The sequence below is a fragment of the Apiospora aurea genome (genome assembly GCF_038362705.1).
Source record: "Apiospora aurea strain CBS 24483 chromosome Unknown utg000009l_segment0_segment0, whole genome shotgun sequence".
NCBI lineage: Eukaryota > Fungi > Ascomycota > Sordariomycetes > Amphisphaeriales > Apiosporaceae > Apiospora > Apiospora aurea.
Genome location: NW_027117396.1, coordinates 1091310 through 1116669, shown reverse-complemented (window position 1 = coordinate 1116669; position 25360 = coordinate 1091310). Strand labels below are relative to the sequence as shown.

General features: G+C 54.8%; 6 protein-coding genes across 6 annotated transcripts; 3 read left to right on the top strand and 3 right to left on the bottom strand.

Moving 5' to 3' along the window:
• Window positions 1-5471: 5471 nt before the first annotated feature.
• PG986_013459 (uncharacterized protein) lies at window positions 5472-5780 on the bottom strand (the record flags this gene model as incomplete). The annotated part of the gene is made up of 1 exon (XM_066849681.1): window positions 5472-5780. One exon carries the CDS (start codon window positions 5778-5780, stop codon window positions 5472-5474), a length of 309 nt encoding a protein of 102 aa, XP_066693824.1.
• Window positions 5781-11028: 5248 nt separating this feature from the next.
• Window positions 11029-12869, top strand: PG986_013458 (Cutinase g-box binding protein; the record flags this gene model as incomplete). The annotated part of the gene is given in 3 exon segments (XM_066849680.1): window positions 11029-11521; window positions 11801-12465; window positions 12483-12869. The coding sequence occupies 3 exon segments, from the start codon at window positions 11029-11031 to the stop codon at window positions 12867-12869; spliced, it is 1545 nt and encodes a 514-aa protein (XP_066693823.1).
• A 1624-nt stretch (window positions 12870-14493) lies between these two features.
• On the top strand, window positions 14494-17702 carry PG986_013457 (uncharacterized protein; the record flags this gene model as incomplete). Its single annotated transcript, XM_066849679.1, has 4 exons — window positions 14494-14500; window positions 14606-14805; window positions 14896-16816; window positions 16876-17702. The coding sequence occupies 4 exons, from the start codon at window positions 14494-14496 to the stop codon at window positions 17700-17702; spliced, it is 2955 nt and encodes a 984-aa protein (XP_066693822.1).
• Window positions 17703-17832: 130 nt separating this feature from the next.
• Window positions 17833-20113, bottom strand: PG986_013456 (acetylcholinesterase; the record flags this gene model as incomplete). The annotated part of the gene is made up of 5 exons (XM_066849678.1): window positions 17833-18500; window positions 18630-19160; window positions 19221-19509; window positions 19624-19806; window positions 19904-20113. 5 exons carry the CDS (start codon window positions 20111-20113, stop codon window positions 17833-17835), a joined length of 1881 nt encoding a protein of 626 aa, XP_066693821.1.
• A 1356-nt stretch (window positions 20114-21469) lies between these two features.
• PG986_013455 (Tyrosine-protein phosphatase) lies at window positions 21470-23388 on the bottom strand (the record flags this gene model as incomplete). Its single annotated transcript, XM_066849677.1, has 2 exons — window positions 21470-23007; window positions 23067-23388. Coding segments are annotated over 2 exons (1860 nt in total), but the record flags the coding sequence as incomplete, so codon positions are not given.
• A 1529-nt stretch (window positions 23389-24917) lies between these two features.
• PG986_013454 (uncharacterized protein) lies at window positions 24918-25327 on the top strand (the record flags this gene model as incomplete). The annotated part of the gene is made up of 2 exons (XM_066849676.1): window positions 24918-24958; window positions 25033-25327. 2 exons carry the CDS (start codon window positions 24918-24920, stop codon window positions 25325-25327), a joined length of 336 nt encoding a protein of 111 aa, XP_066693819.1.
• Between the last annotated feature and the right edge of the window lie 33 nt (window positions 25328-25360).

The following is a 25360-nucleotide window of genomic DNA, read 5'->3' as shown; positions in this document are numbered from 1 at the left end:
GTGAGACAAGCCTGATGACGTATCGGGAACCTGGCACATTCAGACTTTGGCACAAAGCTAAATCGTTGTCGCAGACTGGGACGGCGTGCAGAGACAGGCCCCTCGAGTGGCGCCGTGCCCGTTCTTTTTCTTCTTTATCGCACCAGTCTTATATCAAACACCGATGGGAGAAACAATGCGTGCTGACACCGTCAATGAGGCACTGTATTCCAGCAACTCCAAGGGCTAGGTAGAGGTTCTCACGCGTGATAGGCCTGTACATGGCCGCCGGTACGACCAGTGCTGACAAGCTGGGGGTGGATGGGAGACGACATGGCCTTGGTTGGACGGCCTTTGCCCAGCCGAAACGCCTTGGAGTAGAGTAGACATGTGCGGATTCCCTTGTACGCCGATGTCATACCTGAGTTCCCCCAAGCTGAGATGGCTGGCCGTACGCCCAATGAACATTGAAGTCAACTATGTATGTGACTCACGATTACAGATTCTAACTCCCGCCTGCCCGCTGCAACTAGTAGTAGTAGCAGCACCATCCAGCTCATATGCATGTTGGCGAATGAGATCTGATCCATCCCATCTGATTTCTGGAAAGACCGACAGCTACACTAGTCGTACATTAGACTGCCTTCTCAGCTGGGATAAGCAATCTGCACACATCATTGATGTACTGAAGGGAGGGAAGAGAGGCCTGCAAACTTTTGATCCTCGGTACATGTGCTGCGAGCTGAGAGATCGATGAAACCCGCTCCTTCTCTCGCGCGCTCTCTTCCTGATGTCTCTCTCCCTCTCTCTCTGCAGTCCGATGGATAGTTGTCGACATATGTAGAGTGCTTAATTGAAGACATGGGCACGCCCGAAAAGCTGGGCGACTGATTGGTTTGGGTAATTCTTACTTCAAAGTTAGGTGGCCAGCCTGAACCAGCACCCGTCATGTGCCTCGCCCTCGTCGCCAGTCACCGGAGGCAATTGGTTATGGTTAGCGCCCAAAACTCTAGGTATATAGGTTACTGTGCCGCTAGAACAATCAATACCACCAACAACAGCAGCACCCAGTAAACAACCATATGTGCGAACCAGAAGGTCTGGTGTCTCCATCACCCCGCTGTACCGGTAGCGATTCTCATGAGTGACGTTGGTTCGTTCGGGTTTGTCGATTGGCTTGCCTATGACATATCCTGTGACGTCGATTTGGACATGCTCGGACCATTTCGTGTTGGCTGTTAAGATTACCCCAAAATGCATCGCTTTCGATCAGGCCGCGGTTGCATTTCAGGACAGGCCCATCATCCATGGTCGTACGGAGGAGCACTGGATCGCACATCAACCAGTTGCTTGCCGACCGAGGAGAAAACGTCGTCATTGGCGCAGCAGTGGCCGACAGAGCGCACCCTCACCACAGTCGATCGCCATGGCCAAACACATCATACAGCGAGCCTTCGCCTCTGGCTGTGCCAAGCGATGCTGCACTCCGCACTCTGGCGAACCAGCGCGTGAGAACCACTCCGATCGCCACGGCACGTTCGCTTCTAACCTAACGCAATGGTTGGTAGCAAATGGGGACTGTGATTCCTGGGAGGCATCCCAAACAAACATGCTGCCTGCCTGCCTGCCTGCCTGTCTAGTAGCTGTACATTGCATATTGCATCCACGTTCAGGCTAATGTATATCCCAATGCACTTTGCCACGCCTCGACTGGCCAACCAGCTCTAAGCGAAAGCCCAAAGTCCTGCGTGCACATCTGGGCCTCCTGCAGGAACCAACGCCTTCACAGGCATCGATATTCATTACCTAGCAAACAGTGACCAACCAAAACCAATTTAGCCTCGGTTCGTTCAGGTAAGAGGTGGGCAAAAGTTCTCATCGGCGTCTGTTGCCATACCCGGTAGGCCGTTCCCGAGAGTCTGGTCCAAGCAAACTGGCGCGAGACAAAGAACCGTCGGAATTGCAAGCCACCACTCCGCGACCACCGCGAGCTGTGGTTGGCATCAATTGATGTATCTGCGATGGAACAGACTGCTCTACACCGCCCACATCTGCTATCTTGGCCGATTGGATTTCCCAGCAAAGATGCAACATGCATCAAGTCTTATCCTTGTGCTCTATTTATTGTCTTGCCATGGTGTGGGTGTGCAGTCCCGTAGGCGGGATGTACTTGATGGAGTAGAGCACCTAATTCAGCCAAATCGACCGGTCACCCGCATTGGTCCTGGAAGGGCAGACGGGCAGACGGCGTGAGGCGTCCCAGCGGCCCCGACGCCGGTTTCCCCCAAGGGGGAAGAAAATGACTAGGAAAGCCTACATCAAGAGCAAGAGAGAGGGAGGAGAGCGGGCTCAGTGGTCTCATCGCGTGTCTTCCAGAACCCATCATAGAACGCACAGCATCTTCATCATTTGAAACGGCGTGAGATGGACAAAGCAGCGACGGAGAACTGAAACATTGTGACAATCCACCATGTCACATTTCCATAAAAAGTGTCGGGCGGGATGTGATTGGGAGTTGGGAGAGTCGTGGCGGCGATAAGTGACCTCTCGATGGACTGTCCCTCTACCTGGCCGTGAAATGCACGCGTATGAAGCCATTGCAGTTGACTACTGCAGGTTTGTGCAGCTGGGAACCATCGCTTCCTCCCCGGTGGTCCGTACCTGTTGATCTCGGCTCGGCACCAGGTATCTGAAACAGAACAACGTGCAGATGGCTGACGCCTTTAGAGCCTTTCAGGCTTTATCTGCAGGTCTGACATAGCGGAGCTTGATGACGGCGGTGGTGGTGGTAATGGCATATCGAGATAGATGAATAGACATGCCCATCCATGTACACAACCAGATCACCCCGACCTTCCTTCTATAGACAGTACGGTGTCGTATCCAGTGGGCAGGCTTATCACACATGCATGTCCTCTCTTCCCTTTCACCCATCAGGCACTGTAATACCCATCGCGACCGATGGCCTACTAGTACCTGCTGTACCAGCACCTGCCCGCTTGGCCTGGCGTTATCTGCGTGTAGCAGCTTCAGGGAACCTCCCTGAAGATATCCAGAGATCTACTAGTCTACTGGCACCACTTGTATGGAACAGGCAAGATAACGTTGGGACCTGCAGATGTCGTCACGCACACTCAAGCACTTGACGGCCGTAAAAAGCAACTATTATCCACTAGGAAGGGAACCCTTCTGTCAGCCCGGAAGACGTTCCTCTATCAAGGTTTTCCAGATGCATGCTTGCGTATGCGCGGAGTATCTGAAACCCCCATACGCAGACCTTCCCCCTCCCTCACCCTTCGGCCGCGTGGGGGAGGGGAGGATTGCCTCTAGTTGCTGGCGTCCTCCCGACTGACGTAAACCCGCGAATTTAAGATAGCGGGCGACGAAACGTCAATTGCAGACTCAAACTTGGTAAATACAACTACATACGTGTTTGCCACATATGATCCAGGGCCGGCTGAACTACCGAGAGTGCAGTCCAGTCCGTCGGGCCCCAGCAAGTGAGAAATACCGCATGCGCACGCAGTGGCTTTTTACGTAATCCATGCGCAAAAGAAACCGTCACGCAGATCTGTCGTAGTAGCGTAGATGGGAAAGCAAATCGATGACGGAACCTGGCCGCTCACAGACATCACCGCCACATACAGGTAGGAAGATTGTTGCTGGGTCTTCTTTCTAGCACGACGACTACGACTACGCATGACATATACAATTAAGTATGTCATCGTGTTGGCTTCTGCGTGTGTTCAAGCTTGAGCCCTGCAGAAAATGGCCCGGACGTTGCTAATTATTCGACGTTGACGTTTGTTCACGAACTACGGGGCCCCTTGTGTTTATGGCGATCGTCTATTGCGGTCCGTTACCGGCTCTCCATCTTGCCGTGATGGCTAGTGAGGTTACTCTAGGTACTGTAGTAGTAGCAGGCCGGCCTGACAACCCACAAGGTACGGTAAAATAAGTAGACGGGAGAGAGAAACAAGATGGTGGCGCCGAGCATAGCATTGTGCCCTCTCTCACCTTGCCATGAACCCTAAACCGGTATCCATCGAGCCGCAACTGGTTGAAGAGACAAACAACAACAACGGCGACGACAAAGGCAGGAACAGTGGTTCGGCGTAGTCCGAGTGATCGAAATTATCTGGCGAAAACTTTTACCCTTGGCCAGTCGTTCGTCCAAAAATTGAACGGGTTGGGAGCAAGCGGTATGAGATGCTCTATCCACCTGTTCGTGATCCCTCGCTCGCTTGCAAACAAGCCTTGCGGGTTTGCATTACATTGCAATTGGAGGTGTGCAGGTTCCCCATCCGGAACAGGTCGCTAGCAACGGTCCCTGCCAATGGGGCTCGCGGCCGGGCAGCCGCTGTCGAGGCGGTCGGTGTTGCGGGCGCGACGGCATTACTCAACCCATACGTGCAGCAGTGCGTGCAGACCGATAGTTCAACAACGTTATCTGCCTCCCGGCACGTGTGCGCGAGTGTGGACATACGATGCTGCAAGGTACACTTGAAGCCACTCAGGTGTCAAATTTGCCGTAACATTCGATATGCATGACCGGGTGGGGGTGTTATGGATGTACGGGGCTTCTAGAAGGTTTCAAAGCATCTCTTCCTGGCCACTGGGAGTCGTCCCCGGCCCGGTGGGCCAGCAACGGGACCCTGTACAGAACCCATAGCAATATTGCTTGGCTACCCACGGAACAATCGAAGCCTGCGTATTGCTTCCAAGCTTCCAAGAAATGTCACATGCCCGGCCAATGTAACCCGATGCAGGTGAACTGGATCGCAGCTTCGCTTCACATGGGCTTCAGTTACGGCCCCGGGCGGTCTGGCCTCTGTGTAGACACACCGGAAGGGCAACGGATAGCCCCCTCTCGGTTCCTGATCGCCAGGGTCCAAGAGCGGTGGTCTGGTAATTTAGGTGGTGGTAGTAGTGGTAATAGTAGTGGCAGCAATATGCGGAGGTAGGCACAACTCTGGTCGTCTGGTGGCACTGCGACAGCGACAAGCAACAGTGGTGAGTGGTAGCGGGAAGTTCATTCCAAAAACGCACTCTCGCCCTGGGGACTAGCTTTCTCTAGACGACTCAGTTGCGGGCTATCGTCCGATGCTGGTTGAGGGTTTTCGCCACTCGTTGGTGATTGTCGTACAACGTACACCGAAGAAACAGCTTCCGCATCTGGCCTACTGGTGAGGTATAGGCCCGAATTTGTGCAAGACCCATGCTCGGGGGTGCAAGTGAAGGATGCCAAAGCCCAGAAGTTTCTGGAGTTGTGTGACCGGTTTTGTCCGTGATTGGCCCAATATTTGCCGGCCAGAGATCTTCTGGAAAAAAACATCCCTACGTCGCAGTGCTACACTATCGGGGCCAGCAGGGCAGCAGGGCCCTGGGAGGCCCTGGCAAGGCCCTGGCACGATCCCGGTCGGCCCAGGTGGGCCCTGACTTGCCCTGACTTGCCCTGGCCTGCTCATTACAGGCCCTTGTAACAGGCCCCGTCATCCTTGATTCCCCGGCAGGCCGGACTCATTGCCAAGACCTCGTTTTGATAATGGGGACTCGCTAAGGAGCAGGGTCAGGCCTGACCTAGTAGTACTGTGAATCTGGGGTTCGACTTGAGACTTGTCATCGCTTACAATTTTAGGTGGCGGGCAGCTATCTGCCCATGAGCGGGCCGCGGTGGTGTTCGTGACATTGTCCTTGAGATCTTGAGTGGGACTGTCTACAGAAGCACGGCCAATCTGGTGTCGTTTGCTTACATTTGACAACGTTGCACGCCTTTGCGGTGTAGCGTCGTCGTCGCCCATGGCGGCCATGGCTTTTCAGGACGGTAAATGAGTATTCGATGGATGGGCATAGATTTCACCCAAAACGGACGACTGCGGATTTGGCCCTGGGGGAAGAAATAGCGCATTTCCAAGGGTTTGGTAAGTTCCTAGGTAAGTAATCACCAGGCCGACCGACTAGACGAACCAACAACCGGCGACAAGAGTATCGCACCGCCTCTGTTCAGAGGTAGTCGGGTAGTATGTAGACCCATTGCCCAATAGTACGTGGTAGCTGAAGCCATCTAATAACCAGGCTAGTGAGCCCCAATCCGTCCATCCATATTTTCCATCGACTTCCGACAAGAGTCGCGCAGGAACGCGAAGGACGGAACGTCTACCGGGCCTCCCCGTGCGACCGCCCATTGTGGGTTGGGACAAGACACACCAAAAGCTGTGCTAATGTACCGAATGGATCAGAGTACAGCGAGGAATTGGTAGTAGCCGGAAAGAAGATACAGGGTCCGACAGGCCCCTGTCCATAACATTAATGCTGAAGGGATAATCGCTGCAAATCTCTGTTAGCACATAGCCCATTGAGGCACCCGGTCGGGTTCGTCCAGCGATCACTCTCGCCCGCTGGTCCTGACCTCACGTGCAATAACGTGCGCTGCCATCGCGTAGTTCGTTGCTCGACCTAGCCGGCCGGCTACCTTAGCTGCCAACTCCCCGCCGCGGGCAGAGAAGAGCGCGCTCTGCACTGTCACTGCAGACCGGATCTTGGGTGAGCTTCCTCCTCCCGGCGGCCTAGGGTGATCTGCACAAGTCCAGCCTTTGCGGTCGGGGGCCGCTAGGCCCCAGGATGCGATGACTATCGAAGGGCTTGGGATGGGATGGGTGACAATGGGCTACGGTTGACGGTTTTTTTCTTTCTTTTTTTCTTCTTCACCAGTCGTTCGACCGATCGTCGTCCGTCTTGGCCAGAGGCTGTCACTACTGCCTGTACCTTGCAGTAGCGAATTTCGTTCTCTGTCCAGTGCATGCAAGCAACACACCCAAAGTTGCCAGCGCCGTGGCATCGGACTTGTGCCAAAGGGCTTGCATGAAAACACGCGTTCATCATTCGTCGGTGGTGTTACAAGATAGCCCATCCTCCGGTGGGGGCCAAGATGTTGACCAAGATTTGTACACCAATACATTCATTAGGTCTGGATAATTGGCGACTGGGATGCCTGTGTATAAGCGACGAGCCAACCAGAGGCACCACCAGGCACAAGGGCGCTATGGAAGAATAATGCCGGATGCACAAAGGATACGACAACGTAATGTACCTTCTAGATACGAAACGAGGTGGACTGTTCGGCGAAACAAGCCTGAAAGTCTATATTGATTACCTAGGTGATATTACTGGTGATATCACTACGCATACTATAGTTGATGGAGGGGATTGTTTCATTTACATCACAGGCCCTCTGGAGCTCCCGCGTTCTTATGCATAAAGCAGTTGAATCGCGCAGCAATCTGATGGTTTGAGATTAACGCGAAGACGCGAGTAATGCGCATCGCCCTGGATAGACTATAGAGAGAACACCGAGCACCCAGGCTCGTGTATACAGATGCTACATGTAGGTAGTAATAGTACGGCAAACAACGGTCGATGGGGAAGGACGTATCGACATTGCCATATCGTATCGTGCAGTAGTGTGCGACAAAGAGCCCGAGATTGTGCAGCTGCTGGTAAGATCGCACACAATCTCGTATTTGTAGGCTGTGCCACCATATACGAGAGCCCTGCTGCCCGCAAGTTAGGTATCACTATTGCCTCTTGGTTGCGATCTAGACCGGTAGGGACTACCTTACGGATCTGATGATTCATTTGACTCTAGCCTCCAGCCCGAAGCATCAAGGGGAGGGGGGCCTTTGTTAGAGATTGATGAAGAACCGTGGCGTTGAAAGAAGCGAGTTAAAAAAGAAAAGAAAACGATGCTTTTCCGTCCGGGCGGGACGGTACGTCTGGAGCAGAAGAAAGCCGCCTGCCACTTTTTCGCATACTTTGCCCGAGCCCAAACCGGCACTTCGCGATGGGGCATGATATCATGTCAGATCAAAAAGACTTCGTTTGATTTCAGAAAGCCACAATCCAGGGTGGAATTCCCCGACACATCCCAAGTGAGCCAGTAGCCAAACCTACGAGGTGGCTTTTGGTTCGGGACCCCAATCTTCGTAAGCTCGCTAGTGGTACTCAAGGCGATATCCCTCCAATTACTCGTCTTTGCGCCTGACGATGCCATTTCGGACAACCATTCACAGGGAGAGTTTCTAAAGGTGATGGTCCCTAGACTAGACCCGACAGCTGGGCGTGACGGCGGAAGTCTGTGATGCAACCTCCCGCTGGACTGGATCCGCTGCTGACAGTGGCCCATGGCACGACGGTCGACGTGAATGAGAAATAGATGGCACTTTTTCTTCTTCTTCTTCTGACTGCTCACTCTCGCTCTTTGAGGACGCTGTCGGGGTATGTGTTGCGTGCTCGTGTGCCTGGCAGGAGAGGGAGGGAATCCATCCATCCAGTAGTAGAGTGCTTGCATGCGCCGGCATGCAGGGCATATTCCATCAGGTGTGTGGGCTGACTGACGATGCAACCAACCCTTCGCCAACAATAGAAAAAACCCCCATCCTATCAGCATAAGATTCATCCAAAGTAGGCAGGACTCTGCAGCAGCCTTTTGCCAGATTCCAATCAGCGACGGCGTCATTTTGCCCTATCGAGTAGTCACCCGTCGGGCGGCACGCCCAATTACGTGCCCCAATGCCTATTGCACATCACTTCCGGGCCTTCCTACGTGCTACCCACCCGCTCTTGTTGCGTTGCGTTGCGTTGCGTTGCGTTGCTTTGCTCGCCATGTCATATGTTGGAGTGTTTCCGCTCGGCAGGCGGTCCAGTCCAGTCCAGTCCCGCCTGTTCACTCCCGAACCATCTGCGCATAATCAGCCATCATGCTTACGGCGCGATATTATGACCTACAGTGCCCTCCCTACATACCTGCCGCCCGTGTAGTGCATATAGGCTTTGCTATAGCGTATCCATGCTACTGCTGCTACTGCTTATTTTATCTGATTTTTATTTTTACTTGGACTAGTAGGATTTTATGATTTGTTTGCCTTTTCCACTTCCTCGTCTGATATATACTTAGCAGCAGCAGCCGTCGGGTGCATTAACCATGACAGGAACAGGGTCCACCTATCCAGCGACATGTCATGCTTTAGAGCGATTCGTTAGAGGCGCCCTCTTTCTTGTGCTGTGCCAGCCAGCGCATGAGAAGAGATCGCCCACTGTTTCGCGTTCCCGGCGGTGTCTCTCCATGGTCACATTGGAATTGACTGCCAATCGCCAGAAACAAGCCCGTACCGGCGAGGGAGGGGCCCCGTCCAATGGTGGCCAGCATCACACATCGACACGCCTGCTTGGGTCGGAGGGCAAAGGCGAAGGCAAAGGGAAAGGAATTCTGCCCGTACATACATTTGACACGGAACGCCGTCGGCGCACCGTACCTGCATTCCTCTCTCGCGGCCAACCAGTCATGTGGCCGGGCCTGCACAGGCTGTCTGGTAGTCGCAGCGGACGGTCAGCACAGGTCTAGCCTATCATATCTCTTATGCCGCCACATTCTCACCGTCCGTTCCTCCTGCCCATGTACTATGTGTGGATGGGCACCTTATTGATGCAGCAGGTGGCAGGGGGCGGTGGCCGTCCCATTACGTTACGACGACTCGTCAACAACACAATAGCACGGGCGCGTTATTGGGAGGATTGGCAGGCTACCTGCCCAAGGTGGAATGGAATGCTGTTCTAAGCAGGCCCGGCTGCAGACACACTAATGTTGTTATCCTGCACAAATGGTCGTGTAGGTGGGTTATATTACTTATGTACAAGCCTACATGCATGTCGTGTCGTGCGTGTCGTGGTCGAGGTTGGAGGGAGGGTGGAAATGCTAAGACAGGACAGGCTGCAGGACTGGAGGACTGGCGGACAGCACGGCCAAGGAGGGACATTCCGAGTCCCAGACCCAGACGGAGTACTTGCGGATGGTATAGTACGAAAGTATAGTACGGCCCCTCCAGACTAACAGAGAGGGGTTCCACCAGATCCAGACCACCGACACAACAACAACACACGACGAGCCAAAGTATCGTCTGATGGGCGGTACATGCCTCCGTTAGTACCTGGGGCCCCTGTAGCGCTCCAATGCAACCTAGCCTAACCTACACATTCGCACTAAGCCCGACCAGTCAGTCCTGCTCCTCTGGCTCTGGCTCTTCGCTCTGGACAGGCCAGCGACAGGGCTCCTCGGGTGCGGTGCCAGGAATAGCATTGCCTCTCTTTGGGTGGCTTAGCGTCTCTTTTACACCCGCCCATCTTGGGTTCCACCATGATCACTAGTCTAGGTTCGCGTTGGAGGGCCCTTGTCGAGGCAGCTTGCCAGTGGTTCCCAGCTTGTAAGTGAGACACAGATGTGTGGGTGCCGGCTGGGTCATGCCATCCAGTCTGTGCCTATCAACGGTTTTAATGGCGTTGATCTGTCTTTGCCCTCTCGTCTACTACATTATCCTCCAAGGTCGCCCTTCAACACGCTCATTTATGGTACCCAGCATATGATCGACAGATCGCGGACTTTTCCTTCATAACCTATCGGTTTCTGCGTTTCTTCTTGTGTCTTGACTTTCTGGAAACCTTCCGAGTTCACTCGAGTTTCCTTCCCTTCATTTGATATATACTATCAGCTGCCCTCTGCCATATACCCCTCCGCCTCGTTGTCTCTTCCCAACTACCCTAGGCATATCATATAATCTAGACGAGAGCCCCGAGAGGTCAGCCATATGTACAACACCACCAGCACAGTCACTCGACTCGATAGCTTATAGACAGCCTTGGATACCAACTTCAAGCCTGCCGTCCATTCCTTCCAGCCTGGAACCGAAATCACCATCATTAGGCCACTCGCCCACTCGATCAAAGCTGTATACTACCACCACAACAATCATACTTAATTGATAAACAAGAGAGAGAGAGAGACAGAGAGAGAATCCCCGCCGGACTTTACAGAACTATATACTGGACCCGGACAGGAACCAACCAGATATCAAGACAGGTTGGTGAACCTTCGAGCCTTTGTTTGTTTCGATGGCCAGTAGGAGCTGATATTCGTACGCCACAGAACAGCAATGGATCCCAACATGATGTCTTCCCAGATGATGGGGCCTACACCGTTCTTCTATTACACCCCCCGACATGGCGGCAGAGAACCGCCAACATGGTCACTTCAGCCAGCACCCCGGGGTTCAACAACAGATGCAGATGTACCCGGTGGTGCCGACACTGCCCTCCACGCCCATCTACTCACGACCCAACTCGTCTTGCTCGCAACCTTCGGCGCCGACGCCAGTGTTCAAGCCTGTGACCTCCAACATGACCCCGGCCGCCTCCCCACGCTCAGCCCCTCACAAGCCGGCCATGTACATGCCAGGACACGCGGCCAAGCTGATGCTCGAGACGGAATTGATGTGCGAGGGCGATGGCATGTACTACCCGGCTACTCCGCCGCTGTCGTCCGCGGGGAGCAGCATGGGCAGCCCCGGCGGCGGCGACATGCTGGCTACACCGCTCAACCCCATGTTCTCGGGCCTGGACGGGTACGAGAACGCGAAGCCTGAGATTGACACCCTCCCCGAGACGATTGAGGGTCTCGACTGGGCTAGCTGCGGGTCTCCCCCGCTGACACCAGGTTAGTGTTTTATTTTCGCTGTTTGTTTGTTTGTTCTTTTTCGTTTTGCGGGAGCGCCGGAGCTGGCAGATGCATTGTCGAGTGCAAATTATATTCGAGGTGTCGTCGAGTCGGTCTGAGCAAGAATCGGTCGATTTTGGCGAGTTAGCTGCCGAGCCCCTCCCCTGCAATTCCAATTGATTGTCTGGCCCTGCGGGGCCCCCATCGCCAGGAAATTGACTTGAGCTAACCCTTAGAACCTTTTTTCTCAGTCTACCTGCAATCCGCCCAACCCATCAGGAACATCTCGCTTAACTCGAGCGTCATCAGCGATCTCGTTTCCACGACATCGTGCCCTTCCCTATCACCATCTCCTCCTCCCTACGCACCCTCGGATGCTTCAGGAGCAAGACGTCGACTTCAGCATCGACCCCCGCAACCTGACTGTCGGCGGTGTCAGCTTGGCACCTGAGTTTTCTGCCCCTGCTGCATTGGACGAGTTCAGGGGTGACGGCCTTGTGAAGCCTGCCTCGGACACTTTTGAGTTTGACCCCCAAATCCACCACGGCCTGCCCACCTTTGACGACCTGTCGGATCTGGAGTCGGAGGAAGATTTTGTCAACGGACTCGTCAACCTTGGCGGCTCCTCAGAAGTCAAGCGATCGCGCTCTGCCACGTGCTCAACCACATTCTCATTGGGCGACGATTCCTTCTTGTCCGAGACCAGCCTCTCACCCGAATCCGAGGATTTCCACTCAGCCAAGAAGCAGAGGACCTCCAAGAAGGAGTCTCGCACCACCACGCCCACTATGAACGTCGCCGCCAGCTCCTCTGATGCCGGCCAATCGGGCCAGCAGTCGTCTGGCAGCCACGAGGGCAACCAGGCCAGCAACAACGCCGCCGCCGCCGCCAGCTCTGATGCTGGCCAGGCCTCGGCAACCACCCCCTCCCTGCCCCGCCTACCCGTCGCGGCCGCAAGCAGTCTCTGACCGAGGATCCTTCCAAGACCTTTGTATGCGAACTGTGCAACCGTCGCTTCCGGCGCCAAGAACACCTCAAACGACACTACCGGTCGCTGCACACCCAGGACAAGCCATTCGAGTGCCATGAATGCGGCAAGAAGTTCTCCCGAAGCGACAACCTCGCCCAGCATGCACGCACCCACGGCAGCGGCGCCATCGTCATGAATCTTATTGAGGATGGCGACACGAGCCTGGAGATGATGGGCCACGGCGAAGCTGACTACCACAGCTTCGGCAAGGTCCTCTTCCAGGTTGCCGCGGACATCTCGGGCAGCGGCAGTGATCTCTCTGGAGAGGAGTCGCCTAGTGAAAGCCTTGACAAGAAGAAGCGCAAACGCTCCGACTGAGCCTTGACACAATTCAGCTGTATATGAATTCACACACATGCCAAGAATCCGCGATATATGGCATATGCCCGACATGACACTCAACGACTTATTCATCTCTCGACCTCCCCTGCTAGGTTTACGCGGAAGGGTCTTAGGGTCATACAGACGGCTTGGTCCCCGCACCAGACGTCGCCCAGACAGGAACAACGGCATCTTACCTAGAGGATCGAAAAGTTACATCTGATTTTGCAGCATCGACTTGCCTTCTTGTACCAACTTTCACACAAGACTTTCACGGCCTTCATCGCTTCTCGAGGGAGAGAGGAACACGAACACCCAGCAGTCTGGGATGGACTCGCGAGGGGAACAAAATGGGGGATTTGCGGCGTACACTGGCGACATGATACACACTCTTGCGAATTGTTTGCGTGCTGGAAATGAAGCACTGCTTGCGCATGTTTGGTCTTTTTTCCACGAGTTTTTGATTGTTGGCGGCTTTCCGTTCGTTACGCTCGTTGTAATGGCTACAAGCAGGCGGGGGGCTGGACAAGCCGCCCTCGCGCCATGTATAGGAAAACCTCTTTCAGCAAGGGGGATGCAGCTCGCAAGGGCAGGTTTTCTCGCCTTCGGTGGTGGATAAACTGGTTTCTTTTCACGACTTCCTTTGCTGCGATTGCCTTCAAGCAAGTAGTGTGCAGGTCACAAGGAAAGCTCTCTGCAAGTCTGTACAGATAGGAAAATTCTAAACCGTCTGCCGCTGCCAATGAACAAAAACCACCTTATCCGAACCCTGCTTGCTACGCTGTGACATCCAATGCGTCAATTGATTACTGACATGTACATATCGTGAAGCGTCTGCGACTTGGCTATCTACATCTTTACATACCTCGTACATTAATTAATTATGCACTCCAATTACTTCCAATGTCTAGCGCAGGTACCTGCATACCTTACCTAAGGTGCCTAGCCGAATGCCTGCTTACTGGCTTTCGGCTATGCCTGCATACATCATTTACTTACTCTACAGTACATGTACCCGAACCCAATGCCTGGTTCCGGTGCAACGGTTTGGCTACAGTGGGCACTATTTGCTGACTGCCTGACTACCTGCTGTAGCTACTTACTAGTAAGGAACCCGCGCTTCCTTCACTTCGTTTGTTACCTAAAAGTGACTATGTTAGTTTTTGCACGAGATATACCTCATCGGCTTCTATTGGCACTTCTACAGTTAGCCCACCTGCCTACTTCAGCTTCGTGTACAAGTAAGTTCCCCTCCCAAGGCGGTATCTGTCAGATCCGAGTCAATCTCCAATAAAACGGATGGTAGTCAGGAACTCCCGATTTAGCTCTCTGGCCTTCGGTTCGGCTACTCGAAACGCCGGCGTTCCCAATTGAGTGGAATAGACCTGTATCTCCTACATGCATGCACCTACCCGGCAAGTTCCCGTGGGCTCGAATAAGCAGGCAGGCAACGACGGGCTCGTTTGTAGATTCTCTCAGCCTTTCTCCAGATTCCGATTCGGGCTCCGATTCGGATCCGAGATGGATGTTTCTACGGTGCTGTCAACGTAGTGAGTCTCTCGGCTGTTGTCGTCTACCTTATCTGTACCTACCTACCTACCTACCTACTTCAAGTAACATAATGCTAGGTAGGTATTGATGTACGTGCTAAGCAAGTACACCTGCTAATCTACCTGCCTAGCCAACGACGACCCGGCTTCGGACCTATCCACCATTGAAGCTAAACAAATAAGCAAACACCGGACGCAAGTCGGTTAGTGGTCGTCTGCAGAACCTCGCATCAACACCCATCCTCCGCGAAGATCAGACGGATCCACGCACTACGCGGGCTGCGCGCCGGAAAGCCCTCTTGTTTTTCCCTCATTCGCCGAGGGCCAGGCCGCCGGGCCAGGCACGAAAATCACGAAACACGTCAATAAACTTGAGCCCAAAAGTATGCCATGACTCGCAACCCTCAACTTAAACAAACGAACCCCCGCCTTTGTGGTTTCAGATGCTGACAGCTCAACCTACCACCCACTAGGGCCTCCCAACACGACGACCATCGTGCTACTTTCCACTGCCCGGGATCATGGCGGTGGACGGATCCCTGAGCGTCATCGCCCTGGTATCCGGTGGGAAGGATAGCTTCTTCTCCATCCTGCACTGCCTGGCCAATGGCCACCGCGTCGTCGCCCTGGCCAATCTACACCCACCAGACCACCCCCACGCCAGCGCTATCACGCCCGCCAGCCATCCAGGTGCCACAGAGCGGCCCATATCCAACGCCCCGGTGCCTCTGGCTTCAAGCACGGACGCCGGGTATGGCTTCAGTAAGCATGACAGCGAGGGTGCCGACGAGACGGATCTGAACAGTTTTATGTACCAGACCGTCGGACACCAGGTCGTACCACTGTATGCCACAGTCACCGGCTTGCCGCTGTTCCGTCGAGCCATCACTGGCACTACTCTGGACCATGGCATCAGCTACCAGGACCCTGTCTCATCAGCATCCACCCCTTCTTCCAAGACGGATGGCCTTGAGGCACCGTCCACGTCTGACTCGGGCGCCATTGTAGCTGACGAGAAGCGTGGCCTTGGCGAGGATGAGACCGAGTCGCTTATTCCACTGCTGCGGTCCGTAATTGCTGCCCATCCAGAGGCCAATGCTGTCTGCACTGGCGCTATCCTTTCAACCTATCAGAGGACACGCGTTGAGTCTGTGGCACTGCGACTTGGTCTTATACCACTCGGCTATCTGTGGCAATACCCCGTGTTGCCGGCGCCCCTAACCTCGAGTGAAGGAACGCCACGCGCTCGTGACCTTTCGTCAGTGCACCGCCTCGGTCAACCAGATGACGCGCAGCTGCTCCGCGAAATGGAGTCCGCGGGGCTGGAGGCGCGCATAGTCAAGGTGGCAAGCGCTGGATTAGAGGACGATTTCCTGTGGGAGAACGTGGCGAGTGAGAGCAGTATACAGCGCGTCAAGCGCGTCTTGAGGAAGTTCGGTGGCGGTGGCCGTGGATCCGTGCTCGGCGAAGGGGGCGAGTTTGAGACCCTTGTAGTGGACGGTCCGTCGGCTCTGTTCAAGGGGCGCATCATCGTGCATGACGACGATCGAAAAGTCGTCCGGGAGGGAGGCGGCAGTCTCTGGCTCAGCATCCGCAAAGCATGTGTGGAGATGAAGCCACAGGGGCAATCTCCTGATGCGCAAACTGCGGGGGAGTCTATAGTCCGGACCCCTGCGCTCCTTGATGATAGATTCGAGGGTATCCTTCAAATGCTGCACGTCGATACACAGGCAAGTGGTGAGTTTCAAGAGGTGCCGTTGACGCCTTTACCCCAGCCATCAGGCGTTGTGGCTTCAAGCCTGCCTGAGCAATGGTGCCTCTTCGGTAGTAGCCAGGAAACCAGTATCGAGGACCAGACGAGCAACCTGGTGGATGCCGTTCGTCAACGACTGCATGACCAGTCGCTCCCGGCTTCTGCCATCACGAACACCATTATCGTGCTCAGACACATGTCAGGCTTCCCCACAACCAACAAGCTTTACGGTGCGCTGTTTAGGGAACCCAACCCACCGGCGCGTGTCACTATTGCTAGTGGTGACTGCCTACCCGAGGGGTGCGACATAGCTATCTATCTGACAGTCCAACCTTGTTTGGGCCGGGATGACAGGCGTGGACTGCACGTCCAGTCCAGATCTTACTGGGCACCTGCCAATATCGGGCCTTATAGCCAGGCTATCGCTTTTCCTCTAAGGTGCCCGCCTTCGGGGCCATCACATGCCGACCATGGCGCAATGAAGGTGACGACTATCGCGGGCCAAATCCCACTTATTCCCGCCTCGATGGCGCTCCCTGCGTCTGACGATCCATCCAAGGATACCATGGACCTGCAAATTACCCTGGCACTCCAGCACCTCTGGCGCATCGGAACGGAGATGCAAATCCACTGGTGGACAAGTGCCGTGGCATACTTCCCCGAGCAACGCCGGCAGACACGAAGCGCAAGGCGATCTTAGCTGCCCGTGCCTGGGACTCGGCTCATACTTGGGGCCTCGCGACGGAGGCCTCGGAAGATGACGACGACGAGGCTGGCCCCGATCTATGGGATCGCAAGTTCAACCCGCAGTATATGTCCCTGACCGGCGGGGAAGACGACGCCGCTTCGCCTAGTCTTCCCGACTGGGACGTGCTTGCCAGCTCCCAGTTAGCTTCCGAGGCCGACAATGGTGGGGTCGCAGACATTGTACGGTCAAGAAGGCGGCACATACCCTATGTGTTCGCAGCCGAAGTGGGCGAGCTGCCGCGGGCCGCGGGCGTGGAGTGGCATGCTCACCGGGGCCTGGCCAAGGTTGGTCCTGGCTCTATCCGCACTTTTGCAACTGCTGCATGGCGCGACGATGGTCGCCATCTAGAGCTCCACCATGTCGTGGCTCGGTCCCCATCCGGAGGGGAGATCTACGTGCACACGGCCGCGGCGCTTTCACTCGAGGGTGATAAATCTGACGGTGTACTGCCACCGTCATCCCTGGCGTTTGGTCCGGAAATAGATGCTATATCTGCCGAGGTCGTTGCTGCCCTGAAGAAGCTACTCGTTTTACCTGAGGAGTCATCTCCCTCTCCTCTTGGCCTAGGAGCAGGTTCGGCACCGCCTGCTGCCCGTCCTTATTTGACGTACATCGATACTTCTCAGGTATCATCGTTCTTCTCAGAAGCGAGAGATGCTAACTCCTCGTCAAGCGCCTCGGCACTTATTCCCTGCTATAGCCTGTGGAATGCGCGAGGTGCCCGTTTATCAATCGTGGCGTTATTCCATACCCATTATCGTGAAAGTGTCCTCGAATGAAATATTTGGAAACGAAGTTATACAGCAGCAAAGTAGTTCAATATTACCACGATTCCAATAATATTACAGATGCATCTCCCCTGTGTTAATCCTCTATTATTATTCGTTAAGTCTCTGACTGACTGTCTTCTCATCGTTTCTGTCTCATGACCGGGGCCAGTTCTCTCCACGCATCGCACCTCGCGCGCTGTTCTTTGGGCGTACTCTCCATCGCCGTCTTGCCCGTCTCGAGCAAGAGCCGGCGCTTGCCGGCGCCCCATTGCTCCCATGCGGGTGCTCCGGGGCTCCGGAACGGGTTGGGGTCCAGCGCGCGCACAAAGGAGATCCAGTAGTCCATGACGAGCGGCACCATGGGCGCGTTGTACGTGTAGTAGCTTTCGGGAGCACCGGGAACGTTGTTTGGGCCGAAGATGGCGAAGGACTCGAAGAGGTGTGGCACGCCGATGCCTAGCGCGGCGTTGACGGCATCGGCGACGTTGTAACGGTAGCCCCACACGCCGCCTGGCGATGCCGAGTTGTTGCCGTTACCGTTGCCGTTGCCGTCTCGTTCGGGGTCCGCCTTTTCCTGCTGCGTGTGGTAGGCGCTGAGGACGTGAACCGCGGGGCAGATGAAGGTGGTCTCGCCGTACGCCATCTGCGCCGAGGAGAACCAGGCGTTGTGGTTGGGCAGGGCTTCCATCAGAGGGTAGAGCTCTGTCATGTTCTTGGCCTCCTCGTCTTCCAGGAAGCGGTAGTTGTTCTGGAGGAAGGTCTGGATCTCCTCAGGGGACGCCGTGTTGGGCGCGAAAACGGTTCCCTCTGGTTGCATTATCATGTTAGTTTCTAGAACAGAAGGTCGCGAGAATCAAAGAGAGAGAGAGAGAGAGAGAGAGAGAGAGAGAGAGAGAGAGAAGGCCGTGAGGGTGACGGGAGGGTTAGGGAACTAACCATCGTTGTCGTTACCAAACATAATGGGCACGTGAATGAACTTGCCGTCCGCGAACATCTTATAAGGCCGATCCTGGAGCAGTTGTCCATCGATGCAGGGCGTCCAGTAGAAGAGCGGCAGCGGTATGTCCGTCCGTCCCGGAAAGGGGGACGGGGCGTTGGCTGCTTGTAATGTCTTTTCATTCTTGCCTCGCAAGCACTGCATCGGCTTGGTCGCGTCCTGGCAGCCGGTCTCATTGAGGACCTTGGAGAATTGCCATTCCAGCTCTGATACGTACGGCTGCGAGGGGAAGAAGAGGGACTCGCCTATCCCACCGTGGAATAGCTGTTCGTCGACGCCGCCATTGGCGATCAGGTGAAGGGCGACTGAGCCCGCACCAGCCGAGCCACCGTGGATAATGACATGATCTGGGTCACCACCAAACTGCCATGCAGTCAGAATAGGAGTCTTGTGTATAAACGGAGCGAGAACGTTAACATGACGTACCTGTTCGATGTGTTTCTTGGCCCATCTCACTACGAACAAAACCCCTGTATCAGTAGCCGTATCGTGTAAAGGAGGTTGGCAGGCCTGGCTTCTTCCCGACTTACTCATCATGCGCTGGTCCAGCAATCCCGCATTGAGATCCCCATCGGCTCGCACCTGTTCGCCGGCCAGGAACCCCCACAAGCCGACCCTGTAGTTGAAGTTGACGAGGATGACGTTGCCTCCCGACCTCTGCACGACCTCGGACCCGTTCCAATTAGCGTTTGCGTTGACGGTATACCCGCCCCCCTGCATGAACAGCCAAACGGGCAACTTGGAGTTTGTCGTTGCATTAGACGGCGCCCAGATGTTGGCAAATAGGCAGTCCTCCCCCTGGAAGTCGTTTGGGAGCGGCTGCGATATCCCCAGGCATATTTTGCCAAACTATATATACATATATATACTGCTGGTCAACACAGGTACATGCTGATAGAGGGCGTATTTGATACTCAAGGGGCAAAGACCAACCTTATCGGCGGGCTGATCCCCCGAGTGCACTGCAGGCTCTTCGGGGGCTTTCCAGCGCAGAACTCCCGTCGGGGGTGCCGCAAAGCGCATCCCTAGAAACTGGTTAACCCCATTGGAGAGTTGCGAGCCTTGGTATTGCGCATAGCCCAGGTTGACGCGTGCCTTGCTAATGTCGGACGGGGTCTGAAAGCATACTGTAGGTAAGTACAACTGACTAGGGAGCGTGCTGGTGACATGATGATAATACTTCGAAGGATGGAGAGGATTCGTTCCCACTGACCTTCTGCTGCTCATCCCGTGTTCTCGCGTCCCTCGCGTGCAACAACACGGGGACAAGCACGGCGACGAGTACAATGACGACTACCAGAACCACGGCAGCAATGATGTAGGCGTACCATTTGCGGAAACCTCGTTTCGCCTTGTCTGGGGACCGGGTTGAAATGGGTGCTTGCTCGTCACTCCCGTCTTCCGCTATGGGAAGTTCTCCCATGCCGCCGCAGACTCACGACTTTGGTCGCCAACTGTCCTCCATGCATAGAAATCAAAAACCCCGCCAAAAAAAAAAAGAAGAACAGAACCCTTCCCGAGGCTGCGTGCATAGAAACTGTTAGCGACTGGGAGCGAGCTCCGCTTCGTGAGCAGAGTAAACACACCGAAAGTAGGGTGTTGCGAATTCCTTGGTGTTTAAGCGCGATCGTGAGTCAGGCAAATATACTGTATGTATTACTTGCGTTTCTACCGGCCTTAAGACATGCACTTGGCGTGGCTAGGCACCCGATCTATCCCATCTGCAGAAAGAGCGAGACGGTTTTTGAAACTGGCCCTTGGAGTGCGGCAAAGCTAGGTTCACTGAGTTCTGCTGTGAGTTATGGTGGTGAAGAAGTAAGCATAATATAGCGAAGGGAAAGAACGGAATTGGCGAATCAAAGCCGCACTGACTCGAGAAAGCGAGAAATCGAGAGATCGAGAACTCGACATGGCCCGATGCGGTTAACGTGTTTCGACTGTTACCCGGCTCCGGACAGGCACGACAGGGACAGGGCAGTTCCAAGATCGGCCATTATTTGCGTGCTGGGTGGGGTGGGCCGAAGGAGCAGCACGGATGGTGGTTGATGATTTCATCAAGAGAATATAAGTCCGGATCCGTCTGGGCTGGCATTCGTGTGCATCCAAGCCTGCCAGTGTCGATCTCCTCCCCTTTCCAATCTGGGCGGCCCGGCTTTCTGGAATTGAAATTGGGGACTCTTGGACGCCTGCAGTGCAACTCGCATTCGTTACACAGGCAGGCAGGCAGGCAGGCAGGCACGTTATTCAGAATCAATCTTTGTCTGCTATTGGTGTGTTCATTCCCCCCTAGACCCCAGATGACCTCCAGTATACCTGTATATAAGTCGTGTGTTTTGTATGCACATTTCCTATTGAACAACCATACTCCAAGACGACCTGTGAGCAAGCCACAGCCTCCCAACTCCTACATCTACTCCTACTCCGGCTTCCGCTTCGCGTTCAATGCTCCTCTCAACATCTCTACTAATTAACGGCTACAAGGGGGGACGCCCAAATCAAAACCCACCCATAAACGCAGCCAGGTGCCAGAACTCCTATTCCAACAAGAAATATCGTCAAAACCACGTAACGTCCAGAGATGCTGGACGCTCCGAGTCGGTCATTCGTCAGAATGATCCGCCGTGTCCCATTCTTTGATCATATGCCCAATGAAACGCCCATTGCATGCAAAAGACCCGTCGTTATCGTCATCATCATGAAGCAACGTCGCTGGAGCTGATGCCCCGCTGATTATACAACATCACTTGCTCGCACCCGCTGGCCTGCCGGCTCTGCAGTCCTACATGGCAGAGACCTTCCGCGCCGAGCTCGACGTGTTGTTGACGCTGCCTACACGCCCGCTGGTCTTGCGAACCCCGGCAGCCGGGGGATTCGACCCCGATGACCGGTTCGAGTCCGTCGAGCGCTTGCCGCTGCGAACCTTCGTAAGGACGCCCGACGCACTCGCCGACCGCGTAGGCGACTGCGTAACGTGCTCCAGATTTTTGGGTCGGGCGCTTCCGATGTTCTCCGCGTCGTTGGAAGCATCGTTCACGACCTCGTAGACGGTAGTCGTTGTCGTCGTGTGGCTGACCGACCGTGACTTCTCACTCCGGCCTGGTGATTGGGACTGGGATGCCTTGCGGTGACTGCGCATGCGTAGATGGATCTCTTCTTCGGAATCTGCCCCATTGGACTGTCTTTGAACAGAAAGCACCTCGGTCTCTTGACCTGTCCCTTGCTCTTCCTCAACAGCCTGGTTGATGGCGCTGCGTTGATAAGGATGGTGGCGATCCACCCGGCTCGTCTTGCGCGGTTGTCCTGGTGTAGGCGCAGGCAGATAATCCTCCTGCACACCAATGTTATTGCGCTCGTGGTCTACTTCGCTCAGAGGTGTGCGGCTGGAGCTAGTCTTATGCGAGGGGGTCGTCGTGGCTCGACTCATGTTTGCCTTTTGATGGCCTCGGGATGGCGTGCTAGGGCCGGCAGCATTCGCAGCCATTTCTTTACGAAGCTTGCGCTCTATCCTCTCCTCGATCCACCACTCACGGAACACACCCTGGTTGAGGTGCAGCCAGTGTTGCTGAGGGCCCACCACCATACCAGGGCGCATGAAGCGCATAAAAGCAATGATCTCGTTGGCGGTAAATCCATGGCGGTAGATCAGATAGGCGCCGATGAGACACCCGGTACGTCCGAGACCAGCCTTGCAGTGCACTGCGATTCCCTTCTTCTTCACCGTGATCGTCTCGTGGGCAAGCCTGATGAATTTCCGGACGGTGCTCAGAGGAGGGCAAGTGCCATCCTCAAAGATCATGTCGAGGTGCTGAATGCCCAATGCCTCAAAGTATGATGGCGAGTAAAGAGGAGAATTCAGTCTCACGACCAGGCCAATGTTGCGTTCTGAAAAGTGCTTCAGGACGTTCTTGAAGGGCTGGGGAAGGGTGGGATGGGCATCAACGGCAGCAAGAGTCTTGGGGAGAGCGTTCCAAGCCTCGGAGCCCTGAGGAACCGGCGCCACAGGGCTATGTTGGGGCGAGGCGAAAGCCAAGAAATGGGGAGAAACCCAGTTGAAGTCGCCATGCTCAACTCTCTCGAACCGCTCATATTCATCCAGGTCAAAGTTGTCCAGCTGGCAGCAGGCTTCCTCCTTGGCCTTCCAAACACCGTAGACGACATCCTGCACCGTGATGCCGTAATCAGCCTGGCTGTAGCCGGCATCTCGGAAAGGCATCAATGGAGGCTCAACTTGAGCGATTGGGGCGAGTGCCAAGTGTGGCGGCCACGACTGAATCAAAACCATGTAGCAAGCTAACAAGCAAGCAGCGTTCGCCCGGCCTGGTAGGAATGTTAGGAGGGAAAGATCTCGATTGTCAACTGGGAGTAAAGTGACTTACTTCTTGGGTCAGCCCGACTCCAGAACACGATAGGTCTTGTCTGGTTCTCTTTGGCACCGAGCACATCATGAAATTGCAAGGCGAAGCGGTACAGGTGACCGATATGGAATGGACCAAAATCGTGATGGAAAGCATTGTAGTATAGTTGGTCGTCTACTGTGAAGTAGCAAGGCGCCTCGCGCGCGGGCTTCGAAGATACTGCAGATGGGCCATCGACAGCTCTGGAGGATCGTTTGCTAGGCGAACCTCGGACAGGCGCTTCGGGGTACGGGAAGATGGTCTCGGCAGTCGGGGGTGGACGTAAGACGCAAGGTACAGACGATCTAAGAACATCAGTATCGATATCGGAGAATTGAGAATGCATTCATATCTAGGATGGAACATGTTGTGCAAGGGAGAAGGGGGCGACTGCCTCTGTGGGCCTCTCTTGTTGACATTCCCCGGGAAGAGAAGCTGGGTGGCGGGTAACGATGCGGTCTGGTGATGGGATGCCAACTGCGCACCAATTGGGGCTTCCCAGGACGGAATGGCTGTGGAGTTTTCGCGCGGAGAGACTCACCAGGAATATATTCTATGACTTGGCCCATGTTGGCATGTTTGGATGAAGGTGCCATCCCTCTGTGGGCGATGGGCGGCAGAAGGGGTCTGGCGGTGAAAAGGCAGCGGCGACGCCGTTGCAATGGAGGCTTCCGGGAATTGAGTCTCTGTCGACGTGGCTGTGGCCTGAGGGTTTGGGCACGCGGAGGTTACGGTCGTTGGCGGCAGAAGGTGCAATGTTTTGAGGAGTAAACAAGGCGGTGTCGCAACGTCATCCAGGGTAGCAGCAGGTGTCGCTTAGAGTGGTAATGATGAGTTGAAATATCGGAAAGCGATGCTTCGAGTACCAAGACAGGAGAGGAAGTGAGAGACGAGTCCAAACAGAACAAGAGTTGTAGTGGTGATCAAGATGAAGTAGATCGTGGGAGTGCTTTCCTAAGGAGGATGATTCTTTTATTATGCAAAGCTCTGGCAATGTTGGTACTCCGTCCGGCTCCAAAGCGGGTCGTGTTTTGGTGTGCGGTCTCTGCTGCTGCGGCAACGACGGGGTGGAGGCCCCAAAAGGGCCACTCACTGGGAGGCTCTGGGAGGCTCTGAGAGGCTCTGAGAGGCTTTCAGAGGCCCTGAGAGGCGCCCCTGCTCCTTAACCCGACCTGGCCAAGTCACAACAACCCTCCCGTTCGGGCTTAGCTCCCAAAGATTCCAGATTTGCCTAGTGGCAAGTGGTCCCGTTTCGGGCTTAGTCAGGTTGGACTGCAATTCAGACATCATCTGGGAATTACCTGCATACTGTGTAAAGTATACGGTGTGGGTAGCAGTCCAGTCCGTTCCGTTACCGCTTGGGCGACGTCGAAGGTATGGCGACGAAAAGAATATCGAGGTCCTATCTAGCACAGTTTATATATTCAACGACAATACCATCTGCATAGCTCCGCTCTTGAAGCATTAGCCAAATGGCTACATGTATCCCAGTGTCCTCCACCAGTGTCGTTGACTCCAGTAACGGTCTGGTAGGTACCATTGATGTTGTTTTGGCTCTACTTTATTTAGGCTTTACATGTGTACTCAGCTATGTAGCTACATGTAGGTGTCTAGGTAGGTTATTAGCATTGGCTCGTGCGTGGGAAACACCCAGCCTGCAGCTCAAATTGATCGATGGTTTCTGCCACCCCGCATGGTACCGACCGGCCAACCTACCCAAGTAAATTGAATCAACATGTCAGTGTCTCCCCCACCATAGACTTTCCTTCCAGTGACATCGTCTCCCATCAACCAATCGACCACTGGCCGCAGAAGAGGCCTGAGACGACGAACATGGCTGCTGCTACGGAAACAGAACAGTTTCCTTGTGTCTTGTAAGTCGATCACGCCTGCCTTCCGACTTGGCCAAGCTGTGTTGTGTCACCCTCGCTGACGATGCCTTGCGAAGGACTGTCCAGGTCCCGTTCCCGACTACCCGTCTTGCTTCCGTCGCCCTGCAGTCTCTCCAAGTCGACAAGGAACTGTCCCCCCTCGTGCGCAGGACCTTCGGTATCAGTCCTCCAGCCAGCGACGCGAACACGACAGGCGACCAAGACAAGACCTTGCACGTAGAGTACCGCGCAACGACCAATAGAATGCTTCGCGTAGCTGTCAACTCGTTCATGGAAAGCTTGAACCTTGTCATCGAAGTTATGGAGCACTTGGATGCGGATGTGCTCGCTGCGGAGGCGCACTCGATCTGATCCGAGTCTCGGTTCCAAGGTACAGTGGTATCG